At 59.8% G+C, this 21,218-nt stretch overlaps 2 protein-coding genes across 3 annotated transcripts in view; one reads left to right on the forward strand and one right to left on the reverse strand.

Annotated features, from left to right (window-relative positions):
• The window catches only part of ASIC4 (acid sensing ion channel subunit family member 4), a 63,901-nt gene extending 55,483 nt beyond the window's left edge, over positions 1 to 8,418 (reverse strand). Inside the window, exon 1 of the mRNA XM_032113667.1 lies at positions 7,741 to 8,418. Within this exon, the coding sequence (XP_031969558.1) occupies positions 7,741 to 8,394 (654 nt within the window). The 5' untranslated portion in view covers positions 8,395 to 8,418. The remainder of the gene's footprint in view (positions 1 to 7,740) is intronic.
• A 3,923-nt stretch (positions 8,419 to 12,341) lies between these two features.
• On the forward strand, positions 12,342 to 21,218 carry LOC116446851 (rac GTPase-activating protein 1-like). Of its 2 annotated transcripts, XM_032115256.1 has the most exons (17): positions 12,342 to 12,427; positions 13,110 to 16,440; positions 16,565 to 16,767; positions 16,852 to 16,988; positions 17,200 to 17,278; positions 17,467 to 17,520; positions 18,150 to 18,227; positions 18,583 to 18,703; positions 18,929 to 19,119; positions 19,334 to 19,495; positions 19,641 to 19,736; positions 19,808 to 20,009; positions 20,086 to 20,191; positions 20,337 to 20,469; positions 20,544 to 20,646; positions 20,750 to 20,867; positions 20,942 to 21,218. In XM_032115256.1, exons 2-17 carry the CDS (start codon positions 15,270 to 15,272, stop codon positions 20,991 to 20,993), a joined length of 3,006 nt encoding a protein of 1,001 aa, XP_031971147.1. In that variant the 5' UTR covers positions 12,342 to 12,427; positions 13,110 to 15,269; the 3' UTR covers positions 20,994 to 21,218. The 2 variants fall into 2 exon arrangements, with proteins under 2 accessions (XP_031971147.1, XP_031971148.1); XM_032115257.1 differs by lacking the exon at positions 12,342 to 12,427 and having other exon boundaries at positions 13,088 to 16,440.

Here is a 21,218-nt window from a genome sequence, read left to right on the forward strand (position 1 = left end):
TCCACCTTCAGGGCAGAGCCGGGCACACCCATGGGGCCCACAGTGCCCTACACCACTGCCTGTTGTACCCCGGAATGCAGCTGCAGCCTTGTCTGCTTCTCCTACTGGGAATGGTAGATACACTACTGCCAGCAGCACAGGGAGAGAAACTCTCTGCCCATTGTTGTGGCACTCCTGCTTGCCTGGGGTTCAGCTCATCCAGGGGTTCCCTAGCTCCTGCCAGCCCCTTCCCTTCCCCAGCACCACCAGACAGGGTGTGGGTGCCAGTTCTGGCTACCTGAGCATCCAGGCCCTCAGCCCAGGCCATGCCCACCAAGACAATAGCCGGATTTCCCTGCTGTCCCAGAGAGAGGCCACTGCTGCCCACGCATCAGCCTTTGATGCCTGCCTCCTCTGCAGGAGGCTGATCAAAGCCTGAGCCCCTCCCAGCTCCCACCCCTATGGATGCTGGATCAATAAATCAATGCCAGCTCAGCTGCTGACTGCACAGTAATCTTGGTTGGGAGATCCTGGAGAGGAACAGTGTCCTGGCATCCACCCCTGCCTGCTTTGGGGCCTCAGCTCATGGCTGATGCCACCCTGGGCTAGTGATGCACCACCCACACCAATCCAGGCTCCCAGACAGGATGGTGATGGCTGCCAGCCCTTGGCAGCCAGGACTGTCTCCTGCTGAGGTCTGGCCAGCACCCAGTGACACATCCTGGTCCTCCCCTGGCCAGGGCACCACTGGCCAGTGCTGCCTGCAGCAGGAGGCTGCAGGAGCCTATGGGCTCACATGCAGTGGTGCAAGTAACAACATGTGTGCCCTCCTCTGGGCATAGGGTCATCAGCTGGCTCAGCTGAGGGATGCTCTGGGCAGTAGCCTGCTGGCACAGAGCAGCCCTGGCCTCACCCCAGTTCCCAAAAACGACAGGCCACGCTGTATTGGGGCAGCTGGAGCCTGGCCAGGGTCATGGAATGGGGTTGTGAGTGCAGCCTGCCTGCCTGCCCACCTGCCTGCCTGCTGCTCCAGGCACTGGTGCTTTCCAGATCTGGATGAGCTGGATTTCCTTGGATTGGACAGATTAAATTGATCCTGGCCAGACACCAGTAGAAGGCTGTTTGCCACATGCCTATAGTCCGAGCCTGCCTGGAGCGTTTCCTGCTGGAATGGGGGTCACCTGGCATCTGGCTTGGGAAGGGACACACAGAGCACTGGACTCACTCTTGGCAACCCTGCCATGTATCTTGTGCTGCCTGTTCTTCCACAAGCCCTTGGACATCTCCTCGCAGCTCTTGCCTTGCAGAAAGTGGAGCAGCAACAGCCCTGCTGCTGTGCCAAGGGGAGGGTGAGGAAGTGTAGTGGATGCTGCTGCCAAGTTCTGCTGCCAGCGTGGCCAAGGCCAACGGGGCCAGCAGGTGACTCACTCGTCCTTCGTGATTCATCCCAAGTGGCTGGCAGGAGCAGCCAGAAAGACAGGGTGGCTTCAGCTGTTTCAGGATGTCTTGCCCAGAGCCAGTCTATCACCCCGGCCACCAGCCCTTGTCTGAATCCACATGCATGCTCCCACAAAAGTGGTCCTCATGGATGCAGCCCAGCTATACCCATGCCTGGGCATCTCCAGCCTCCCCACCACTGACCCACCCCTGACCCTGCAAGGACGGTGGGGTGCCTGGTGGAGCGGGAGGCCGCAGCTCCCATCCAGATTGGCGTGGTCCCACGGCAGTGCGCGGTGGGGCGCGTGTGGGAGGAGCGGCTGGCAGCACCGTCGCCAGGAGATAAGCTCCCTGCTCATCCTCATCGCATGTGACGGGAGGGAGATTTATGGCTCCAAGCTGCGATTTGTGCACGGCTCCAACACACCGTATTGATCACTCCTGGTTGCTTCTGCTGCTCCCTCACCTCCCAGCCCCTGCCTGTTAACTCTTCGAGACCTGGGGACCCCCGGGGCCAGGCACCCTTGTGTGCTGCAGCAGCTGGTGCAGCAGGGAGCACCCCAGGTCCAGGCTGGCTGGGGTGCCAGCGCCCATTTCCTGGGAGAAAAGCAGAGTTTTTCCTGGCTGGGGATCAAAGCAGAGCAGGCAGGGGGAGTCTGGCTGCGTTGGCAGTTAGGAGCATCCTGTGGAAAGGAGAGGGGCCAAGGGAGCAGGGAGGTGCTGGTGGAGCCAAGGGGACAAGGATGGCAGTCAGTGATAAGGGAACAATGCAGAGGGGATGGGGCATCGTGCCAAGGATTAGAGCTGAGTGTACAGGGATGGCAGGTGGTGACAAAGGAGCGGTTCCCAGGGGACAGTGTGGGATGGCCATGGGCAGTGCCAAGGGTACATGGACAGCAGTGTGCACCAAGCAGTCCCAGGGCCAGCTGGGGGGCTGATGCCAAGGGGATGCGGATGGGGGCAGCCGAGGGGGGACGGGGATAGGGCTGCAGGTGCCTCTGCAGCAGCGGCAGGAAATGATGTGTGAAATGAAGAGTTCCTGCCCAGTGCCCAGAGGGAGCGTGCAGCATACTGAGCAGGGCTGGGGCTGGGGAGGGGGCTGCAGGGGGGCACACAGCTGAGGGGATCCCCAGCCTTGTGCGGGGACCCTGACTGAGGGGGCTGCTCTGCAGCACGGGGCTGTGTCCTTCCTACAGGGCAAGCAGGAAGGGGGCTCTTGGCATGGGAGTGCTGAGTAGCTGCTCTGGAGCTGGGGGCTGTGTGGGGCACAGCCTTGCTAGATCAAGCCCTCACTGCCCCCCTGCTGCGACGCCCCAGCACCGTGTACCCGCCACCCCCTCCCTGCTCACTGGTTTCCCGCTGCTCCACGGAGATAATTAAATCCGCTATTTCGGCAGGTTCCGCATCCCCTGCCAGGCGGATCCGCAATCAGCCTTGAGAGGGCCGGGGGCCACCCACCTGCGCCCCTCCGCCCTCACCACCCCCACACTGGGGCACCTTGGCTGGCCCTGACACCTCTGCCTGCCTCAGATCCCTGTCTGCACCCTTGGGGACAATCCTGGGTGTTGTGGGAGGGGTAACACACTCCTCTCCTGTGTTGGTCATATCTCCTCTCCAGCTCCAGTCCCAAGCCGCTGCTCTTGAGGGGTCAGTCCTGTCTCCAAAGCCAGCGTGGCATCCAGGGGTGCCACAGACCCTAGGCATGGGCAGGAGCAGCTCCCCACCGGCTGTCCCATGTCCCTAGCTTCCCATTCATCCCCAGTTCTGATGTTATCATCTTCCTGCAGCACCCGGAGAAGCTTTAAATAATTCACGGAGGTGAGCTGGGGCACAGATGCTCCCACAGGCAGCTGGTGTGAGCGGGCAGGCAGTGGCTGGGTGGCAGAGATAGCGGTGCTGTCCCCGCCGGCTGCACAGGGCCTGCTGGCACCTGCCAGCTGGGAAGGAAGGGCTTGGGTTGTTCACAGAGGAGAAGCACTGAGAACATTGTCCTAAGACAGTTTAGCAGAGTCAGGGGGTGAGCAGGGTTCCCAGGGAGCCCCACACTGTGCTGCCCCCATGCCGTGCCCCCTGCCTGGCTGGCCGTCCCCTCCGCCTCCCCTCCGCCCCCAACCCACTATGCAGGATGCCAGATTGATTCCTGAAGCGGGCAGCTCTGGCTGTAAATTTTGATCAATAATTTAAGGGGGTAAAACTATTAATAGAATATTAAATAATCTGCTCTTGTGTGAGGCACGAAGGTGGGAGTGAAGTTGAGGGTACCTGGATGACCTGCACAGCTACCTCCTGGTCCAGCCAAAAACCCCAACGCTACCTTGCCAGCACAGTGGGGAGAGTGGCAAGCGTTGCTGTAACTAATTGTCAGCTGTGCCAGAAGAGGGGAGGGCGGCATCCATCAGGGAGTGGAGTTATTGATGGACTCCAAGGCTGCTATTACCTGCCAGCCCTGCTATTACACACACCATCACTCAGTGCGTGGCTGCGGCCGCCACGCCAGCCCCTTGGTGCTGCCTTGCACCGTGCTGGCCAGGAGAACCACTGGAAACAGGTATAATTACACAGACAGTGCCCACCAGGAGTGTTTCAGCTGCAGCTCAGCTACCTGCGCTGTTGGCTACACATTGCATTGATGTTGTTCAGTGCTGCCTGGGTTTTCCTCTAGGTCTTGCGTCCCCAGCCTCACAACAAGCCAGCACTGTTCAAACCCTATGGCACATCCTTACCCCACCCCAGTGCCTTCTCCAGCTTTCACAAACAGGTTGGCCCCACGCAGCCTGGCTGAGCCACGGGAAGGAGGCAGCCCCTGCCATCCTGGAGTGGGGAGCTGGCCTTCACCACCAGCAGGTGATGCCCTTGGGAGCCACCGTGCTGTGACGCTGAGAGCCCACCGCAGCCCGACTCATTCTAGGAGGATTAGTCCCTGATCCCCCACTGCCCAGAGCCAGGGAGGGCAGCTCTAGGAAGCAAGGAAGTGAAATCAGGGAGATTAACCCTGGTCCCCAGTGGGATGGAAAATGGAGGCACATCTGCTCATCCGAATGGAAGGAACAGCCGCCCATGGGGGAGCAGATAAAAATAGGCTGACATTTACCTGCCAGCCCCAAGCAGGGTGGGTGGAGGGCACCGTGACCAGCCTGTGTCCACAGTGGGATGCAGGCATCTGCTCAAGTGCCAGGCACTCATCACTGTCCTGCCCAGGCTGCAGAGACAGCATGAGGCACGCAGCAGCGTGGCTGTGTGACAGCAGGATAGTGTCCTAGGGCAGCACCAGAGATGGCGAGTCCTGCCAAGGCAGGGGTGCTTTCTGGGCACACGCAAGCATGGATGCTGGGGCAATGGCACAGCAGGTGTGTGTGAAAGGGGTTTGGTGTGTTCAGGGCTGCCTGTGCATGGAGTAGGCAGCAGGGTAGCTGGCAGTGAGGTGGGAAGCTGTGGCATGGGAAGGGCAGTGAGCTCTTGAGATTGGGCTGGTGCCTGAGCCTGGAGCCTGTTGGGGTACTATTGCTCCTAGAGGGGTGGTAGTGAGAAGAGCAGGCAGGGCTGAGATCTGCAGGAGAGGTGCTCAGGGACACGCTCAAAGAAGTCGAAAATAACCTTTTACCTGGGCATCCTTCCCTGCAACCAGAAGAAAGAAACCTCTTCACCTGTCCAAAGCCCTGCAGTCTGGGCTGCCAAGAAGGGCTGATGGCACCCTCTGCTCTGCTGAGGAGCCAGGAGATGCTACAGCAGGTGTTAGCATCTCTCCACTTGCCTGTAGCAGCCCTGTCTCCCATGCACAGACCGGAGCCAGGCATCCTTCTACAACGGCTTTAACATTTCCCAGCAGTGCTGAAAGCATTTCCTTGGGATGACACTTGCCTCTTCACAGCCACCTCCAAGCAGCAGGGGCCAGCCACCCTACAGCCATAGAGGTCAGGATGCCTCCTCCAGTACTGCCAGCTTGGCATCCCACCTCTGACAGCGCTTACCTTGCTGTGTGCCCAGAGGCTCAGAGTGCCTGCCCAAGCCGAGGCACAGCATCATCCAGCCCAGCCACAGTGAATCCAAGCCAAGGCACCAAGAAGCCAGCACATGGGTGGAAAGGGTTAACTGCTGTGAGAGCAGAGCCTCCCCTTCCTCCCCCTGCACTGTGTTTTACAGGCCAGAGCTATTACCAGGAAATGTTCCCATCAGCACCATTGATCCCCTTGTTTACAGCCCAGTAATCCTCTGCTGTTGACTCAGGAGCAAAAAGGAAAGAAGGGAGGAGATGGCTCCCACTTGGGCATTGCCTCTGCCCTGCCAGCATCCCACCCAAGCCTGCCTGATGCACTGGGGTGACCCTGCCACACCTGGCTGGGCACTGGAGGCTGTGCAGCCAGTGGGAAGGCTGTGGAGGGTGGCACAGTGGTAGGACTGTGAGAGCAGCTATGGCCCTGCAAGAGCTGACCTCCACAGGCGAGTGCAGGTGCCCCCTCACCAGCATTGCCCTCCTGGCATGTAGCTGTGCCCCCCCCCAGCTGCCTGACACCTGGTGAAGGGCCCAGTGTGACAGCCCCGCTTTGTTCTCATTGGGTGATGAGCAAAGGCGTCAGGCTAGATTAGAGACCCTCTCAGCTCCCAGCTCTGCGTATGCCAAGCTGGAGCAGCTGCCAGCTGGGAGGGCCAGCGGCAGTGGGCACCCACACACTGCCCGGGGAGGCTGCAGCCCCCAAGGCTGCCCACCTGGCAGTAGGACGGCAGGGCTGGGTGCCACTCTTGGTGTGGGGCACTGGCCTTGCACAGCCCTGCCTGCCGCTCCGGCTGTGTGTCAGCTGTCCCCACGCCTGGAGGGCTCGGAGCCCTAGGCCAGGGCTGCCACTCTCCCTCACCCTGGCCCAGCTGAGATCCTGCAAACCTGTGCCAAGCATCCATGCCAAGAGAACTTGTGTGGTGTCCATCAATGGGATTTTCATGAGCTTTTTACTTCTTCTGGCTCTGATAACACCGGGGGCTCAGCCACCTCCCTGTGCCCATGTCCCAGGCATGTCCCCCCACTGTCTAGGAGGGCAGGATTGTGCCTTCCTCCGCTCACTTACGCTACCACTTGGATTCAGCCCATCCCCTGGTGCCTGCTCTACTAGGAGGGGATATGCTTTACTCCCTTTTAAAACCCTCCAGTGTAGGTTACGTGTTCAGGGTCCAGTCGGGACGGCCGGACGTAGACGGATGGAGACGTTGACGGAGAGATCTCTATAGGCAGGTCTTGGGACACAGTCGGTTTATTGTAAAGGCGTGGGTATTGGGGCACTGCTCAGAGCTGCCAGACTCAGCTCTGAGCAGGCCCAAGAGAGTAAGCAGGTGAGAGAGTGGGTGAGAGAGAGAGAGAGAGGGTGTAAGAGCGAGAGTGGAAGTAAGAGCAGGAGTAAGGAAAGGAAGTGAGAATGTCTGAAGTCCTGGTTACAATACAATAAATCATCTTCTGTACTGAATATTCTAATTGTCACTAACCAATCTAATACAAGATACAAATCCTATAGCATTTACATACAGCCTATAAGAGTTCTTATATTACCATAGAGTGTTACATCTTAACTTCTAAAAACTACTCTTTGGACCCCTTCTGCTGAGCTAGTAGGGTCTGCTCTGACCCTTGGACCTGTTTGCAAGCAGAGGGTATTGTTCCATCAAGAGGGGATTACTTCAGTGGCCATACCATTGTTTTCTAGTTGTTCAGTAACTAAGACCTGGTATTTCAAAAGTGGCTTTCATTTCGATGTTGCCTGTAGTTTTCATATTCCCAAAATCTTTTGTCAGGCAATCATATTTACAAGGTTTTCCTGTTTCATCTTCCCCAACACTCCAGGCCCGGATTTACTTTCCCTCCCTCTGCAAGCCCTCAGGAGCCTGGCTCTCCCCCAGAGCCCACGGCAGAGGTAAGAAGCCAAGCTTCCCAGGCAGGTTGGTGCAAGGCTGCAGGTCACAGCCTGCTTCTGCTGGGGCTGATCCAGTCTGGGCAAATCCCAAGGCTGGGCCCCCCAGCCTACCCTTTCTCTGTGCCTCTCAGCCCAGTTTCACAGCACGAGCGCTGCCAGAGCCCCCCCAGCCCAGCCCAGCGTAGTCCACCTCCGCATGGGGCTCTGCCCCAGCCCCAACAAACCCAAGGCCTTACAGCCCTCCAAAACAGGTGCCTGACATCTTTCTCCTTCCCTATGCCTGACATCTTTCCCCTTCCCTGATCCCTGATCACTGGGGCCTAGGATCTCTTTATCAGCACTGCAGCAGTGCACTAGGCTGTGGGTGCCAGCCCAGCGGCCATACCTAACCCTCCCAGCCCCCTGGAATGTCCCACCACTGGCCACTCACTGTCTGGAAGTCGCTGCTGTTGCAGTCCTCATTGGCAAATGTGCAGCGGACAAGCATCTCGCCCAGGTCCAGCTGGTGGCCCACGCGCTCATAAAACTCCTCCAGGTGGAAGGGATGGCTCTCCTCCTCCTCACTCACGGCCAGTGACCCCAGAAGAGCCTCCAACCTGCTCCTCTCAGGGCTTTCTGGCACCAGGGGCTGGCCAGCGCCATCCAGGAGCCCCAGCATTTCCCCTGCCCAGTACAGATCATGGCTGGAGAGCTGTGAGAAGCGGGCAGGGTTGAGGTTGCAGATCGTAACGGCGGGGAAGATCTTGTTGTGCTCCGTCTCCTCCTCCAGCTGGGTGCTGTGGGGGTACTGGAAGTACAAGCCCACACACTTGGCATAGGCATGAATAAGGAGGGCCAGTGAGCCCAGGAAGGCCAGCAGCCACAGTAAGTTGCGGATGGTGTAGCGCCGGTGCCTGAAGATGTGATGGATGCCGTGGAGGGTGGAACGGCTGGCAAACTCTTCCAGGCTGCACGGGGGCTGCCGTGGGGCTGGGACATCCCGTGCTGGGTGCCTATCAGGGCAGTCCCCCGCAGGAAGGGCTGCAGAGGGCCAGGGGGAACCCCAGGGGCGTGGGGGAGGCCCCTGGGCTTCCTCCAGCCACATGCTGCCGGCCGGCTCTGCCTCTCCCCGCTGAGCCCGAGGGGCCAGACGAGGTTTGAGGGGTGGATGACCGTCACGGCACCGGGCGAGGCGGGCTGTGCGGCGTGAGATGTGCAGCAGTGCCGGGGCGGGACTGGTGCGGGGTGGTGCCGCCCGCACCCTGCCCCGAGCGGGAAGCTCGCTGAGTGCCGAGATCACAGATGTACTTAGCGATCACCACATCCTGCAGGAACTGCAGCCAGAGACTGAAACATCCTGGAAAGCTCAGGGCAGTCTCACTGCCTGTCCCCCGGGGTTGTGGGCAATTACTTGGAGTCCTGCTCACTTCCACCCTCTCCGTGCACTTAGTGTGGGTTCCCCAGGGAGGGGGAGACCGGCAAATTCCTCATTTTCCCCTGCCAGGACATGTAGATGCCACCTGGGCAGGGCTGCATGGCCCTGGGCTCAGGAGCGGTGCCTGGGCAGGCACATGTTGGGGGGAAACCTGTCTTTGGCCATGGAGATGTGGGGGAACTCCAAGCTCTGCACGAGCTTTGCAGAAGCACAGCTCTGAAGCACAGCTCATCAGGCTGGCCAAGGACTCAAGATGTCAAGTGTCACTCTTACCACAGCTCCTGCGCCCTTGGACTCAAGCACCTCCTCTGGGATCCCCCAAAGCTGCAAGGGGCCAGACTGCTATGAGCACAGGGAGGAGTGAGGGGTGGCAGAGCACATGGGGGCAGTGACACAGACCTCTGGGGAGTGCCAGGTGCTGGCACCACCTGCATGCCACCCCAGGGATGATGCCAGGCTCTCTGGCATGGTGCTACCTCGAGGCCAGGACATCTGACATGGTGGAGGGGCCAGCACCACTCAGCATCCCTCACCTTCACAGTGCACAGGAAGATGCAAAATCTTTTACGAGGCCAGCGTTGAAGCTGAAAGGAACAGTTGGTTGTTAGCGGTGAGAAGCACTTGTGTACCCAAAAGCTTGTGTCCCTTTCTGAACCATTTCAGTCGGTCTAGTAAAAGATGCTACTTTTCCCTACAGAGCTCGCCACACGTGGCCCTGTCTGAGCAGATCCCACAGCACCAGTTTGCTGACAGTGGAGGCAGAGCAGAGCCACAGAGCAGAGCTGTGTCTGTGAGGCCAGGGAGGGCACACAAGATAGGATGGTGGGCTGTGTTCTCCAGCCTCCCAGGAGAGAAGATGGGAAAATCAGAAGTAAGGATGCTCAGGCACAGGGAAGAGGTGTTTCCCAGGCCCAGTGGGGCTGGAGGGGAGCAAGAGGACTGGGATCTCCTGCAGATATTCGGAGCCGGCTGGGCACCCACAGGGCCTCAGATTGGAGCAAAAGGCACTGCAAGACCCTGGCAGTGTCTGTAGCCACGTGCTGGCAATACTGGCCCTGCCCAGCTGTGCTCCCCTGGCCTGTGCTCCCCAGCACAGCTTTAAATCCATTAGTTTTGCATAATTAGATTTTTCTCAATTACCAGATTATGATAATTAACAGCTCATTTGTAGGAGGCAGTGCCTAATCCCGGCATCATGCTTGGCTCGATGCCAGCCTGGCTCTTGGCTGCCGGTGCTGGGACAGTGGGCAGCAAAGCAAACACCAGGACAGAGGACCCTCAGGGAAGCTCCCAGGACCTCCAAAACCTCTCAATCACTGCTAACCTAGACATCCCCTGCACTGTCTGGCCAACACAGCCTGCCTGGAGGGGTTGATCGTGAAAAACAAGGGGGATGAGAGCCCAGGCAGGAAGAGAATCCTCTGACAAAAAAGGCTAGCAGGGTTTTAGAAATGGCTCAGTCACCTACATGGCTCCAAAGATGCAGCAAACATCCTGCAATGCCTCCTCCTACAAGCAGCCACCAAGGGAAAACATGGGAGAGGTTAGCATTGTGGGCTGGGCTGGCACAGCTGCAGTCATTAGGAGTCTCATTAATGAACTTTCCTAGTCAATAATGTTGTGACGAAGGACAGAAGAGCAGGGAGGCAGCTCCTGGTAAGGTACCAATCTTCATCACAGGAAGGCAGGGCAGTTCAGGCAATTACTGCCCATCAACAGAGCTTCATCCCTAGTAACATAATAGAGCAAATACTAAGAGAAAAATGCTTCTGAGGACCTCGAGGGCAAGGGAACAGGGAGCAATAAAGATATGCTTGGAGCTCACACAGAATAAATCTACCAGTCCAACTTCATAGCCTTTTTTTTTTGGGTAAAATTGCTAAATAAATTGATGGTGAAGAGACCAGAGGTATGAAATATCAGGCTTTTATTAAAGCATTTGATATAGCATCTCAGGGAACTAATTCCAATTGGTGGGAACAGCCATCCCCCGCTTGGGCTGGGTGCAGCTGAGAAGGCGAGGGAGATGGTACAGCCCTGGGCACAAGGGGAGCATGGTGGCATCCTGTGGCACCCGTGATTGCAGTGCCAGCAGGGCAGCCCCTCTTCTCCTATCCAGGTGAATGTGCTGCAGCTTCTGCTCCATGATCTGGCTCCCGGGCTGGCTGTGACAGGAGCACCAGTGTTGCATATGGATAATCTGGATGTATCTCTATGGGACAGAGCCTATAGCCAGCCCAGTGCCCCCCTGCACTTGTTTGGGGCCACCACCTCCACATGCCTGAGGCTGCTTCAGGGCACTTCTGCCCCTGCCATGGTCTCTGCTTGCAGAGCTCTGGCTGGGAAGAGGCATTGAGCATGGGTAGCAGTCATGCCCAGCCAGGCATGACTGGATGGGATGTCTCAAGCTGTTCCCATGCGTCTACTATGCATGGCATTTCTGCTGTTCTGCCCTGAGCATCTCTAGGCAGGGGATCTGGTCCTGCCTCTCCCCCCAGCATGGGCTGCAATTTCGGCTCATGCAGGCAATAAATCAGCCTGCTTGCCTGGAGGTGGCTATGTGGCCCCTGCTGCCTCAGCTCACATTTCCCAGCCTCAAATTACCCCAGGCTGCCAGAGAGTTGGATGATTTTATGCCGCTCCTTCAAACACCCCCTGCTCTGTTTTTATTGCCAGATTTTGCCAAAGCCCCTCGAGTGTCTCCGTGTCCAGGCACAGTGTATTCCAGCACATGATCCCCACTGGCAGCCCTTCTGGGAGCAGAACTGCACCAGCCCTGACTGCTCAACACCACGGGGAGTCAGATGAGCCTCGGCAAGGCAGCTTCACTCAACCACAATGGCATTTGCTCCTTGATTAGATCAGCACAGGGTCAGAGGTCCCTTGCCAAATTTTGACATGTTTTTCTCAGTGGGGGAGCAGCCCAGAGCGTGGTTTTTGCTGGAAACCACCTGGAGCTTTTCTTCTTTAAAACAGTTTTTCTCAATGGGTTTCCTTTGATGCTCTCACTGGGAACACTACGCAGCAGTTACACTCCCAGCTGGAGTTTCCTTTCCCCTCACTGAGAAGTCCCTCTTTCTGTCCCCTTCAGCCCCTTCCCCTGTCCCAGCAGTGCCAAGCAGCCAGGGACTGGAGGGGCTGAAGGCGATGGCAAGCTCTCTGATGGAAACAGCCCTGCCACGGGGCAGCGAGTGAGGGAATCCTTCTGCTGGTAGCACTCACAAAGTATTGGGGATCATGAAATGCTGGGGGAAGCTGATGGAGAAGGGGCTCACGGTGGCGCAACTCACCCTGGTGTCAGGCCAGCCAAGCTGCCCCATAAAAAAACCACTAAATCCATGAGACTACTCAGACATCCCAAATGGGTGTGATGAACAAAGCACAGTGATTCGGGGGCCAAGCAGAGAGAAGAGACCTATGTTTGTGCAGCATCAGCAGATTTCCCCACAGCCCCCACTTTTGGGGCAACAGAGGAAGCTATTAAATGAGGCACATCCACAGTGGTCCCAGCAGAATCCTCTCCCCTGCATGCTATCTCCTCTCTCCCTGCAGCCTGGCTTCTTCCCTCTTTCCAGCTCCTTGCACTGGTGCTAATCCCCTAATCTGTGCAAAGCAATAATTTTCTGCATGGCACAGCGGCTGCTTTCAGATCTGCATCCCTCCTCCTCCAGCAGCCTGTTCTCTTATCAGCAGCAGGTATCAGGTGAGCCAGGCACCATCTACTTCTGATAAACCCATGTTTTATTTTGCCCTATTTCCATTTATCTCCAAGCTCGTAATTATTCCTCATCTCGCAGCGCATTGTGCTGCCTTGCGTGCCGAGGCACGGAGGCGACGCGTGCTTTGCCAGGTAGCCCTGAACTAGAGCCTCCTGCTGGCGGGGTGCAAGCACCCGGTGGGGCGGTACAGGGGGATAGGTCCGGCCCACCACGCTGGCTGTAGAGCCATCCTTCGCTTTCTCCACTCCCGGGCCGCGTTCCCTTTAATCTCACACAGCGGTGGAGATGGATTTTCTCCCTGTGAGCCAGATGTGTTGCACGGAGCATAAACACCCGCGACAGTTGTTGTGCTCCTCGGTGCGAAGGCATCAGATGTCTGCATTAAAACAAAGCTCTCCACTTAATTACTCAGGCTGATAATTCAGCGCGTGGAGGCGGCTCTGGCTGAGAGCAGAGGGCTGGATCACAGCTGGGACTGGAGAGCCTTGGAGTGCACATTAATCCCGGCTCTTGCAGCCCTGATTAACGGTGCTGGAAACCTGCCCGCCCTGCTCATTCCCAGGGGAAGGGTCTGTTACTGCCCGGCCAGAGGGGGCCCAGAGTGGTGCCCAAGAGGCCCTGCTGACTCCTTGATGGGCCAAGACGCCACCTTCCCACTGTCTTCAGGGTGCCGTGGTTGAGGATATGAGGGACCATTGCTCTGAGGATGTTGTGCTGCCCTGGGAGCACCCACCCACTGCATCTGCAGCCCATAGGAGCTGGGACCAGGACAGTGAAGTCCAGGCAGGACCCCAGGATCACCTCGTGCAGGGATCTGCTGCCAGAGGACAGCTGGAGAAAGATGGAGACAGACCATGGCTGGGCTCAAAGCAAGACCAGGTGGACCACCCAAGGCCTTCTCTTTGGGGCCAAAGCTGCTTGCTCCTGCTAACCTGAATTTCTCCTTCCAGGACCAGCAAACACCTTCTGCAAGTTATCCTTGCTCTCCTCAATCATCACCGGGGCCTAGGGGAATCCTGGGGGAGTCCCTCACTCAGCCATGTGCCCTCTGCCCATGAGTACCCACCTGGCTCTGCCAGTCTGTCTAGATGTGATGCTCCCTTGGACCTATCACCCCTGCTCTCTCCCTCCTGCCTGTTCCCCAACCCAGCCCCTTCCCCCTTCCCTCTCATCATCCCTCTCTCTCATTGCCTGGGCATCTGGATCTGGGGCATCCCTCTCCTAGCAGAGCCCCAATCCCAGAGCACCCCGCAGATCTGCCTGTGGGGTCCTGTCTGTCCAGGGAGACCAATTTCTTCCAGCTCAGCTCCAGCTCTCTTATCTCTCCTCCCTGGTCTGCACACTTTGCTCTGTGGCTGGGGTGAGTGGGAGCAACAGACCCCATCCTGTCTGGGCTGAGCACCCACGCAGGTGCTGGACACACAGGGCAGAGGGCCCCAAAGCAGGCAGCAGGCAGCTGCAGGCAGCATATCCCAGTGGGGCCCCAAGAGTTAAATTGTCATGTATTCAGGGCCATGCGCTGGCCAGGAATTACACTTTTATCGGCATGCGGTGCTGCTGCCACTTGAATTGGGACTGGGAACTCTATTTCCGAGCTCACCCAAATTATTCTCGAAGAGATAAAGTGCGGTGCAGAGCAGCGCCGGCGCTTCATTAACATTCCCCAGCCCATTCAGCTTTAAACGAAGATTGCCTGCCTCGGAAAATGATAAAATTGAACATGTGAAGCAGGGCATTATGTTCCATCAGCCGATATTATTTCCCACGCAGGGGCCGAGTGGAGACACAAACAGCTATTTATGCAGTACCTGGCCAAGCCAGGGTGGCTTGGGAGGGGGAAGCAGGCAGTGGTGGGGACACAGGATGGGTGGCAAGGGCCCCCCACCCATCCCTGTGCATAAGAGGGGCTGCCTGCATGTTGCCAAGGGCACTCTGCCCTCCTCGGGGTTCCCAGGCTTGTGCCCAGGGTGCAAGGTGGGTCTGGGGCCACAGACCTGCTCCATGCATTGAGTGTGGAAAGGGGCTCAGGGGTGTGTGTGTTCCCATGGGCAGCACTGGCGAGGCTGGGGCATCTCCCTCTGCTACCCTGCTTCAGGAATGTGTGTCCCCTGCTAGGGCTGAGCAAGTGGGGTGCTGGCTTCAGATGCAGGATGGCGTCCCGCCTCCTGTGGCTGGGTGCTGGGCCAGTGGGATTGAGGAGCATCCACAGAGAGGGAGCATGTGCCTCCCCAGAGGCAGGCTGGGAGGGCTGAGTGGGCAGGGAGGGCTGAGCAGGCAGGCCCCCGGGGCTGCGACTGGATTTTGCTTGGCCATGCTGAGCCTATCGATCCAGTAGTAATTAAAGTCGCTCCAAAACCTGACTCATATTCAACCTTGGGAGGAAGGAGCTTCTCTGAGAAACACCCTCTGTTCCCCATGGTCTGGCATAGCATGGAGCAAAGCCTTGCCAGGGTGCTTCCAGCCCCTCCCAGCCTCCTGATGGTCTCTGTCCCAAAGGGGGACCGTGCCTTGGGACTGTCTGGGGTCCAGGCAGCAGCACCCATCAGGCAGTATCCTAGCCAGTGTCCCTGGTACCACACAACCTCAGTTGCAAATGCTGATTAAGTTCAGCCCTTGGAGTGACACAGACCCTATAGCTATTTTATGGATCCTGGCTATTTTCTCACCAAGTGCCTGAGACACATCCCTGACACGTAGTAGTACTCGCCCACGGCCCTTTATTGTCACTGTCTAGACTCTGGTTGAGGGACTGGCACACGGAGAGGAGCCTGTTGAGCCCACAGCCACTCCCAAGAGACACCGAGGTGCTGGGGTGGACCTGGTGCTATGTGTCCACGGGCTGCAATACCTCTTCTCCCGGTCAGAGTCACCCGGGGAGGTGTGCAGGCCCGCGAGGAGTCTGCGAGGTGTTTGTGTGTGTTTGTATGTGTGCGTGTGTCTGTGTGTGCAGGGACTTGCACGCCCAGCCTTGCCGCCAGCCCCGCTGCTATTCCCGGTATTCGTAGCAGGTCGGGACAGGCACCGGGGAGGGGAAGCTGCATTTCACCGGCGCCCCCCGCACCCTGCCCGGACCCTCCCGCGAGAAAGCAGGGCCGCCAGGGCCCGGGGGCTGCGGCAGGGAGGGGGCGCGGGGCCGGGGGCAGCCCTGGGGACCCCCCGAGCAGGGGACCCGGGGGCAGAGCACGGGCAACGCGGGCAGCGACGGGGCTTTGCGGCGGGGAGGTGGCTCCATCTGCAGGACAAGGACCAGGCCGGGAGAGCCGGTGCGGGGGATCCCCGCCGCCCCCGCCCGCCGCTCTGTATGCGGGGCACAGCGCTGGGGGACAGCGGACAAGGACATCGGCTCCTCCGGCCCCACCCGCGCCGTTCCCGGGATCAGGGCATGGGGAAATGGGGAAATGGTGCCCTCTCCAGCACCCCTGCACCCCCAGTGCCTCCCGCGCCCTGTGGTCCCTCCGATGCCCCTGCACCCCCCCGAGCACCGAGCACCCACTGCCCCTGCACCCCTTAAGGGCTCTCATCAGGTACACCCAGCGCCTGGGCATCCCCCGCCCCCGAAGGCGACCCTCACCCTGCTCCGCAACCCTGCAGCCAGTGCTGCCACCCGCACCCCAGGGCATCCCACGCCCTAAGATCCCGAGAATGCCCCACCGCGCCAGCAGCCGCCGAGCCGGCGGGTCGGACCCCGGTGGCGGCGGGAGGCGGAGGCGGGGCCGGGACGGGCTCCACCCCGGCCCCCGGCCCCCGGCCCACATAGGCCGGCCGGGAGGGCCCCTTGCCCCCGAGCCTGCGCCGTCTCGGGGGCCTACGGAGGATCCCAGCGGTCGGAGGAGAGCGTGGGGCAGGAGCTGCGGGTGGATAGTTGGAAAGGGGGTGCCTGGCTACCGGCCCCGTCCCATCCCGGGCGGCGGGATGCTACGGCAGCGTTGCGGGCAGCTCCTGGCCCGGCTGGAGCACGGGCTGCAGCTCCTGGAGCTCGGCGGCAGCGTGGAGGAAGGTGGGTGTGTGCAGCCCCTCGGCCCGGGGCACACCGGCACCCTCGTCTCTGCCGCCGGCGTGGTCTGGGGAAGCTGGGGGCTGGCCCCCCATTCCGGCTGACCACCCACTGCTGTTGTCCCCAGACTACATCCGGATCGCTCGGTGCTTTGAGGCGACGCGCCAGAGATGCTGCCGGCTGGAGCAGGATGGGCGTCGTGCCCGCGAGCAGCTGGCCCGTGTGGAGGCCGAGCGGGCAACACTAGAGGTGAAGCTCAAGCACGCCCGAAACCAAGTGGAGGTGGAGATGAAGAAGCGGCACCGGGCAGAGGCTGAGCTGGAAAAGCAGGTGAGGGGGCTGGCCGCAGGGGTGCCCTGCGGGGCTGGCTGCAGGGACCTCAGCCCGCTCACCACCACCCTGTTTAACTTGCAGGAGCGCAAACTTCAGCTGGTCCTTGAGTTGCTGATGCGGGAGCCATGGGGCAACGAGGCACTGAGCAGGGAGCAGTGCTCTGTTCTCAGTGCCCTGACTGGCCGGCGCCTTGGGGCAGCCTTGGCACCCGTCAGGAGGTGAGCAGGGATGGTGGTCCTCACCGGAGCCCCTCGGGCAGCCCTGGGGTCGGCTGTGCCCCTCTCCCCCTCAGCACTGCTGGGCTTGAGGGGCTGGCTGGGCAAGGTGGTGCTTGGGCTCTGCAGAGGCATCAGCTGTGGGCTCCCAGGAGCAGCTGCACGAATAGGTGCTGGCTGGAGGGGAATTGCTCCAGCTGAGCTCACTCTGCAGGTCATCTGCAGTGGACGAGTCGTGCCAGTCCCTCCTGTCCCACTCGGATATCAGCTATGACCGCACTGAAGATGACGTGGTAAGAAGTGTTCTGCTGTGAGTCTCAGGGTTCACCCCAGCAATGAGGGGGTGGTTTTGCCCCACTTCTGCAGTGGCACAGCCACTTTGTATATCCATGCTTGGGGGGACGCCTGCTATCAGAGCTGGAGATTAATTTTGGGGATGCCCCTGGCCTGATGCAGCCCCGGACTCCCTGCTGCCTTTCAGGATGTTGATATGACGGTGGTGCGGACCCTGAAGCGCAAAGTTACGGAGAGGCAGGTGTGAGGAAATGCTGGGATGCAGCAGTTTTGGGGGCTGGTGTTCAGGTGGAGTCTGTGCACCTGTGTGGGTGAGGATCCCCCAGCTCTGATCACACTCCTGCAATGTGCCCTTTGAGTCCCTCTGCCCACCTAGGTCCCAGTGTGCAGCCCAGGCTGGGGTGCTGGCCCTGTGCTATACAAGGTGAGGACACCCAGATACTTCTCCATCCCAGCACAGGACGCTGCAAGGAGCCTGGCAGGGAATTTAATTTATTGATGCTGGGCTGGGAGCATCGTCTCTCGGCAAACCTCCCACGATCAATAGAAACTCCATTACGCTCCAGCGTGGCCCAGCTGGGCTCCTCAATAATTCATCCCCATGTGCGGGCATCCTGCACCCTGCTCTGCTTGCACCTCTGCATTGCAGGCCTGACCTGGCTTCCCCCAGCCCCAGGGGTGGCTCTGACCCAGTGGGGAAGCCTGAGTCTCCATGATGCCTGATGTGGGGCATGCAATGCTGGGGTGTAGGGTGAGACCGGGACTTCTTATTGGGCTGAGGCCGCTTGGCTTGGGTACCCTGGGGTGTGGGGAAAAGTTGGGGGGGGGGGGGGGTCTCTGCCTGCTCTTCACAGTATCTTCTGTTTCCAGCGTGTGTCCCTGGCCCCTCAGGTTGGCCCTGTGGTGATGGCAAAGCGGCACCGTTCTTCTGTGGTAGCCCACAATGCCGTGAGTAGAGACCCCAGCATGCCCTGGGCAGGGATGGGGTGGACGGGCTTTCCCTGTGCCAGAAGGCAATGCTGCAGCCCTCAGTCCTGTGGATGCTGTGGGGACAGTGCTCAGCTGTCTCCTCTGGGTGCCTGTGTCCTTCAGCCTGTATCACCTTGGTCCCAGTGGGGACAGCATCCCTGGCTACGCTGGACCACTGCCCTGAAACCTGTATTCCCCCTGTAACCATGGTGGCAGCATCCCTGGCTGTGCAGGACCACAGGGGTGGGGATCAGGTGGAGCAGAGATCACGTGGGAGATGTTGGAGAACTGTGGGGCTGCAGACACATATCTCATTGGTCTCCCATTTTGACAGGTGAGTGTCCCCTCTATGCCCCCTCCTGCTGAGGTCCCAGGCTCTGCTGACAGCCTCCTGCCTGCTGTTCTGGTGCCACAACGCCGCTCTCGCCAGGGACATCGTGTCTCCACACGTGCAGGTCACAGAGAGGGCTGAGAAGGGGGTTGGCGGGTGGTATAGGACCAACCTCAAGGTGCTGCTGTCACAGGGGAAGGAGGGGATCTGTTGGGGGATGCTTGTCCCCACCATGGTGGTGCTGGGGCTCTCTGGATGTGCCAAATGCCACTGTCTCATGCAGAGAGTCTCTGGGAGGTGGGAAGCCTCCCCACGTCCTAACTGGTATTTGGGGTGGCTTGCCTTTCAGGTCTCCCTCCACTGCCTCCTGCCTCTGCAGAGCTGACCACGGTGTGGGGCACCAATGAAGATCTGGGCTGCCATGCTGCGGGGCAGGAGAGCCACACTGAGGGCAGCTCAGTGGGGCAGCCAGAACCAGCCCCCTTCCCCTCACCTCCACAGAGCCTCCCACCAGTCCAGCACAAGTTCACCTCCAAAACAGTGGGTGACCTAGCCTCTCTCTCCTCTGGGGAGGTGGGCAGGGGAGAGAGCCATGGGGTGGGGGACAAGGTGTCCTTCATCCCCCAATGCCTTAGCTCTGCCTGCAGGGAGAATGGATAGAGACAGTGGGACCTGGCTGGGAGAAGATAAAGAAGTGGTACTGGGTATCTGCAAGAAGGGGGAGGGAGGCCCTGATCCTGTTCCCTGTCTCCAGGTGATCCGCCCTGAGCCATGTGGTGTCTGTGGTTCCCGCATCCGCTTTGGGAAGACTGCCATCAAGTGCTGCCAGTGCCAGCTGCTGCTGCACACCAAGTGCCGGGAGCAGTGCCCCAGCCTCTGTGTACCCAGGCCTCACCACCACACCTGGCCCCGTGAGGTGAGGGGGGCACAGCAGTGCTTGGGCTCCTCTCCATGTCCCCATGAGGCTTTGGGGCTACTGGCCCTGGGATGCTGGGCCTCTGCCCACCCTGGCTGCAGGGCTGTGTGGTGGGCACAGCACAAGTTGGCGTTGTTCTCCCCAGGGTGTGCTGGCTGACTTTGCGCCCTCCACGCCGCCCCTGGTGCCCACACTGGTGGTGCAGTGTGTGACCGAGGTGGAGACACGAGGCTTGACAGAGGTAGGGGCCAGGATGGTGAGGCGGCAATGCTGTGGTTCCCACGGGGCTGAGCCCCTTTCCCTGTGCTCCAGACAGGCCTGTACCGAGTGCCAGGCGCAGAGCAGCTGGTGCGGGAGTGGAAGCGGAAGCTGCTGAGGGCTGGGGGCGTGCTGCCTGCCCTCAGCAGCGTGACTGACATCCATGTGGTGTGTGGGGTGCTCAAGGACTTTCTGCGGGGGCTCAAGGAACCATTGGTCACCTTCAGCCTCCACCCTGCCTTCCTGAGGGCTGCCGGTGAGCAGGAGTCCCAAGGTGAGGGAGGGGGAAGGGACTGCTGCTCCCCTAACACTGCTGCCTGGTGCTGCCACAGACATCCCCGATGACGCTGCCAGTGACACAGCCCTGCGCCATGTGGTGAGCAAGCTGCCCCCAGCCAACAGGGATACCCTGGCTTTCCTCATGCTGCACCTGTTCAGGTGAGTGGCTCCTCCTGGCACGGGTCTGTCCCCATCTCCTGACTCTCTGCCCCTCACCCAGGCTTTGTGCCCTAGAGCAGGAAAGCTTCGGATGAGGAGCCCCTGGGCTGGACAGCATGCTCACACCCTCTGTCCCCCCTTGCAGGGTGTCGCAGAGCCCCGACTGCAAGATGGATGTGCTCAACCTGTCCCGTGTGTTTGGCCCTACGCTGGTGGGACACAGCTCAGCCAACCCCACACCGCTCGCCATCATGGAGGACACACCACGACAGTGCAAGGTGAGGGGTCTCTGAGGTGTGGGGTGTAATCTGGCCACTGCCAATGTCCCCATCTTCCACCTCTCTCTGCCCAGGTGGTGGCTCGTCTCCTTTCACTGCCACCCAGCTTCTGGAGAGGCTTTGTGGGGACAGAGCAGGAGAACCTGGTGCCAATACCAGCCCCGAGGCGTGAATGTGGTGAGGACAGGAGCCCTAGCCTCCACCCACCCTGGCCTTTGGCTTCTTTGGTCCCGGTTTTCCATGACCGGGGTGAGAGAGCTGTCCCCACTCTGTCCTGCAGAACCGTTCTTCCAGCCCATTGCCTCCCCGGAGCCCAAGCCAGGCCAGCTGAGCCCAGCTGGCACCTGCTGCCTCCCCAGCACCCTGCGGAGCTGCGTGGGCACGGCCACCCGGCCCCCGTGAGTGCTGTTGGGTGTGGGTGGGGGCCCAGGGGAGCTCGCTTTGTACCCCTGACTCATCTCTCCCCACGCAGGCAGGGGCCGGCCCCGAGGAAGGTGGGCCGGTTCTTCCCTTCTCCCGTGTAGCCTGCAGCAGTGGCTCCCTTAAGACACGGAGCCAGCACTGGAGGGAGGAGTGAGGACTGCGGGACCAGGCAGCTGCCTGTGGGGTGACAGTGCCGAGCTCAAAGCTCTGCTCTGCTTCCCTGGGGACTGGGGAGCAGAGCTGGCTCTGTCCAGCTGTGGTGGCAGGGACACTGCCCTAATGCTGTACCTTGAATCAGGTTTGTATTAAATGTTTGCAGCAAAACA

Source organism: Corvus moneduloides, chromosome 7 (assembly GCF_009650955.1).
Source record: "Corvus moneduloides isolate bCorMon1 chromosome 7, bCorMon1.pri, whole genome shotgun sequence".
Lineage (NCBI taxonomy): Eukaryota > Metazoa > Chordata > Aves > Passeriformes > Corvidae > Corvus > Corvus moneduloides.